A 5,572-nucleotide genomic window follows, 5' to 3' on the forward strand; every position below is an offset into this window, starting at 1 on the left:
GCTTTTATTCTGCAGCGAAACAGGAGAAAGAAACAGATTAAAACATGTCATGGCCTCAGAGAGACATGTTTTTTATATGCATTCCTATAGCGTAAACAGCCTTTTTTTGCAGAAACTGTTCTAGCCTGTTCTTGAAAATACTTTCATTTCCCCCTTAAGCTGTTTTAGCTCCCCCACCTGTAAAGCTTATAATGAGGATGTGATGCTGACACCTAGAGGAACATAGGTATGAATGTAAATACTTTGTATTAGTCTATAACTCTCTTTCAGAATGTGTTTCTTAATAAGGCATCTGTTTAAATTGAGAAGTGAAAGCCTGTAATGCAATAGTCCCTCTGTGAATAATCTGTAAGGTTAGCGGACACATTACAATGAATAACCAATAATAGCAGGGTTTACAGCAATCCAGTTTAATAGTTTCTTCATATGTCTGTGTTTTATACATCAAATAAACTTCCAACAAAAAAGTAATGTACAATTCAAGAAAATACCCAAAGCTATTACAGTTTTGGATTTCTCTTTGTTGATTTACAATTATGTACAAGACTGTCTCATTTGCAATACCCAGTGAAGATGTAAAGAATTATTTACAACATCAGCTGGTGCCTTTCACTATGCAATTGAACTGTCTCCTTTTGCTATTTATATTCAGAGTAGCAAGAGCCCACTCTTAGGTGTCATTTATGGATAGGGTTAAGAGGTGGACTGAAACAAGGCATGATTCTCACTACTGACCACAAACATACCTCTGAAATCCCATTTTCAGTTATAGCTGAAGGAAGATTCCAGCGCCTAGTGCACTGATATAATAATTACATTTACAGTCAGCATAATAAGGTGTCTCCACTGAGAATAACATTCCCACTCATGTCAGAGGGAGATATGTGCGAGCTGAAGGCAGTATATATTTTAAGGTGCAGCAGACAAAAGGTATAACTCTGGTGCTAAAGATGCACCCTACTTATCCTGCCAGAGGCCTCCAAAGCAAATGAAGACACAAAGTATGCTATCTTTCTAAATGCATGGAGGAGAATCGTTTACAATTCTTCTTACCCAAGAGATTAAGTTAGGAGGGGAAAAAAAAAATATATAATTTTAACATAATATCCAAACTGTTCCACAGAATCACAGAATAACTTGGTTTGGAAGGGACCTGTGGAGGTCACCTATTCCTACTCATTCAAAGCAGGGCCAACTTCAAAGGTAGAGTCAGCTTTCAACTTAGAGCAGATTGTTCAGGGCTATGTCCAGTCAAGTCCTGAATATCTCCAAGGATGGAGACTTCACAACAACTGGGCACCTGTTCCCATGTTTGACCACACTTACGGTAAAAAAATTTTCCTAACACCTGATCAGAACTTCCACCTTGAAGGTTTAACCTAAGGCCCACTGAATCAATCATAGTCCTTCTATTGACAACAACAGTTTTAGAGCATCCCTAAACCAAGTATAACAAGTGTTATTATTTCAGCTTTTCAGAAGAAATAATTCACTTTTCTGAGCTATTTTCTGATATCTAGTCAGTAGGGTACCACTGCTTGAAATATTTTCATAGCTTATATCTCAGCGCAAGATATGTACCATCCATTGGCATCAAGAAATCAATGCTACTTCCTTCATCTGCGATAAATCCAATATTTTGCACGTTACACAGCTGTTGCAGAACAGCATGTTTATGAGAGCATGACTAGATGCAAATTATGCAAAAGGCATGAGGGTTTCACCTTAGAATCCTCCCAACAAAGACAAAACCTCTTTGTTTGGGGAGCAAAAGTCAGGACTCTCTGTTATAGCTACATGTGCCTGAGGTTTTGAAATCCCTGTTTTGCCATTGCCTGCTATGCCTTCTGATTATCAAACTTGTTTTCTCTCTCCCAGCTTGAAAGATGCAATCTACTGTACAGCTTTCTCCAGTAAAAAAAGCTACTCCTAACTGAAACACTTTTTTAATGTCTATATAAAGGCAGCCACTCACCCAGTCCTTCTGTCTCCACAAAACATTACATGACTGTCTAGAGGCCATGTACCTTTTACTTCCCTAGCCCTGGCAAATAAAGAAAACAGACAAATGAGAATCAGATCGGTCTTCATATTCAGCCTTAAAACCCACCTATGGTACATCTTACCCTACAGGGATAAGAACACATAAAGTCAGATATGACAAAGTACTGTATCCAACTGGGAAAACCTCATGGTAACACTGTCCTCTTACATAATACATATTTTATGGCAGTAACGGTCATGACTGGAATACAAGACTACTGATATGTACATACATATTGGTCCTAACTGTTGAGCAAGGTATGTGAACCGTGATAATTGGAGTTACTTCTCTGATTTTATGTCTTCAGAGGGAAATAGCAAAAAATCTGTTAACTCTGGGCATCAAAATAAGCCATGCTGTATCTAGAGAGACAAAGAATATCAAGAGAAACACACAGCAAGAGGCTGATGGGCTCATTTGCATGGCAGATCATACTCGTTGCATTTAGCAGAAAAAAAAATAAGGCTTTCCCTGTATAATACTCTTATCAGATCCAGACTTCAGTAGGGTAAATAAGATTCAAAATACTCTTTCTACCATTAATACAGATGCACTGAGTAGCTCCTACCACTAGTGTGAGAGAGGTGTGTGGAGGGAAAGAAAGGTGAAATCACATATTAAAAAAATGGTTTCTGATTGCCGCAGAAATCATGACAGCTGAATGGCGAAAGATGTTCCGTAGGCATTTCAGCAGAATTACAAGATGCGGCAAGATGTTGCATTTCCATTCTCTTTCCTGGTTTGGTTTTGTTTTCTTAATACTTGTTTGATAACCCACAGATCATCCTCAAGCTATAGCAACAAATTATGTCTTTGAAGGTCTTCCTCATTTCCTGGCTACGAAAGGCATAGATCAAGGGATCAATCACTGAGTTGCACATGATGAGAATGAGGTACATGTTGAAGTGAGACATGAAGCAAACACAGTAGAGGTTTTGAGGGCAGGAGATCATCAGGATGAGATGAAGGAAGAATGGAGCCCAGCAAACAATGAAGATGCCAAGAAGCATAGTCAGAGTGATGGCTCCTTTCATGCTGGTTCTTTGACGGACAGAGTTGTACCCAGGCAAAGCAGCTATTTTCTTCACATGAGTACGAGCCAGGAGGAACATATGGATGTACAGCGAGACCATGAGGAACAACATGGTAAAAAACATAGTGATGAGACAAATGATAACGTAAGTTGATTCATAGTAAAGAATGAAGATAATGCCACAACCCGTGCAAAAGGTCCAGATGCATGCAATAATAAGCCCTGATCTTTTCACTGTCATGATGTTGTGATAACGTAGGGCATAAAAGATAGTGATATACCTGTCTACTGCTATAGCCAGCAAACTGCACATGGAAGCCACCACAGATATGCAGATCATTGAATCAAAGACATTGTCTATATGACGGACAAAGGCATCTTCCATAATTATGTGTCTATTGTTTATTAAGTATATCGTTATGGTCTCCCAAGCATTAGACACACTAACCAGCATGTCAGCCACTGCTAAACTGCAAACAAAAAAATACATGGGTGAATGCAAGTTCTTGTTCTTAACTATTGCACATATAACTAAGATATTTTCAAGGAGGCTTACAATGCCCAGAGTTAGGAACACCTCAGCTGCAATGACCACTTGCTCACATGGCGATGACTTGCTCTTGACAGTAGGCACAGTAAAGTTGCTACCCAAGGCACTCAGGTTTAGTTCAGAAACATACAGTTGAGAAGATGTGTTCATCTCTGGAAGCAAACACGTTCTGTTCTTTCTGAGGGACTTGCCAAGGAGTGCGGTAAATGCATTTTCCAAAAGGCAAAAGACCCTGCCAAAAAAAATATAGCATGACAAGAACGGGCAGAAGTTGACAAAACAAATATCACCCATTGCTATTTAATTTGGCTTGTACACATCCTGCCTCTTCCACACCACATTTCTCTGCTGATTCTAAATTAACCTCCAACTGGCTCAGAGTTTTTCTAGCCATCCTCACTGGGAAATTAAAACCATAAACTAACAAAGACATTCATGCACTCTTCATACATAGTTTCATTTATTCTGTTTAATCCCTCAGAAGTGAGCACAATGTCCTGGAAATTCTGCTGAACACCAAACAACAAACAGTTTTCAAAGTCTCAATTCTCAGACTCCAGAAATGCAGGAGAACAGTATTAGGTTCGGCAGAACCTCCTCACTTGAATACAATACATAGAAGTTTGAAGTATTGCCACAATTAAGAATTTAACATTTTCATAAAAGATTTAAATGCTTTCCTGACCTTTGTACTTCTTAGGTTCACATGAACTGTGTTGTAAACAGCTTACCTTTGCAATACTAACATGCTCACTTAAAAGCATAGTATTAAACACCTAACCAAGGCAAATCCGTACATTTCAGTATACACTAAGATTACAGAATCTGCATGGGTGGAATTCAGTCATAAAAATAAGTTTTCTCTTCCAGATCGTGAGTATTTTATTCAATGCTCTTTTGGTAATGAAAATATTCAAGGCAAGTTGTAAGCCATTGGATTCTTAGTAAGGGGAATACTTAAAGCTGATTGTCAGTGACTTGTTGCAAATAAAATTCAAAGAATATCAAGCTAAATAATTTTCATTTTTTAAAAGTAACCTTTTATTTGCAATCAAGAATTAACTGTACCTATTTACAAGAGTTGCTCCTTCAGCTGCTCTTCCTCTTCATTGCCTGCAACCTTTCCTCCAGAGAGAAGAAGTTTCAGTCCCCCTCCTCAGCTGACATCTGGGGCTGGAGACTCCTTGGTAGGAATAGATGACAAAAATAGAGGAAAAGGAATGAGTAAATCCATAGAGTCAAGGCTGACCACGTATAAATTACTTACTGTGCAACTGCCTTTTTATAGCCTCCAAGCAATTATGACTTCAGTCCTCAAACTGTGGCTCCTCCTCCCCTTCTTTGCCCCTCAGAACTTCTCTTTTCATAGATTTTTTTAGCCAAGGCTTGGGTTTTTACCACCATCTAGTGGTCTTCTCTCGTCTTTCTAACTCAACAGTGATTTTGATCTAGAATTCATTATAAGCTTTTTATAATATTAAAGGGAGAAATGCATTAGGCATGCTCCTTTCCAAAATAATTTCTTTTTTGTTTGCAGTTTCTAGTACTCACTGACAATAAGTTCATACTGCAGTAGTACTCCAAAAGAGGTGAGAGCAGAAGACTGTTATTTAAGTGGGAGGCTTATTACTGTTATAAGCATTTGTCTTATATTCACAGTTATAATTTTGCAAGAACAAGAACCACGCTGTTACAAAACTCAGAGAACATACAGTCAAGCTCATCACACCACTAATAAAAGATATAACTCAAGTAATTTGTTTGAAAAAAACAGAACAAATAAACAGTTGTGTTCCAGTCCCCTTGCTAGAATAGAGATTTGGATGCAGACGTGGAAGGAGTACACAGTACATCATGCTGGGAGCCAGGGCTTCCCGAGGTGGATGTGAATTCCCCCAGGTTTCACAGGGTCTAAGAGCGCAGTGCTCAGTATTGCAATGGCTGA

At 38.6% G+C, this 5,572-nt stretch overlaps 1 protein-coding gene across 3 annotated transcripts; it reads right to left on the reverse strand.

The window, feature by feature from the left end:
- Positions 1-394: 394 nt before the first annotated feature.
- On the reverse strand, positions 395-4,950 carry MC5R (melanocortin 5 receptor). Of its 3 annotated transcripts, none has more exons than XM_069778908.1 (2): positions 4,704-4,950; positions 395-3,859 (listed from the first exon to the last, which is right to left on the reverse strand). In XM_069778908.1, exon 2 carries the CDS (start codon positions 3,775-3,777, stop codon positions 2,800-2,802), a length of 978 nt encoding a protein of 325 aa, XP_069635009.1. In that variant the 5' UTR covers positions 3,778-3,859; positions 4,704-4,950; the 3' UTR covers positions 395-2,799. The 3 variants fall into 3 exon arrangements, with proteins under 3 accessions (XP_069635009.1, XP_009928336.1, XP_069635010.1); XM_009930034.2 differs by having other exon boundaries at positions 4,696-4,949; XM_069778909.1 differs by lacking the exon at positions 4,704-4,950 and having other exon boundaries at positions 395-3,547; positions 3,634-3,723.
- Positions 4,951-5,572: the final 622 nt, after the last annotated feature.

Source organism: Haliaeetus albicilla, chromosome 3 (genome assembly GCF_947461875.1).
Source record: "Haliaeetus albicilla chromosome 3, bHalAlb1.1, whole genome shotgun sequence".
Lineage (NCBI taxonomy): Eukaryota > Metazoa > Chordata > Aves > Accipitriformes > Accipitridae > Haliaeetus > Haliaeetus albicilla.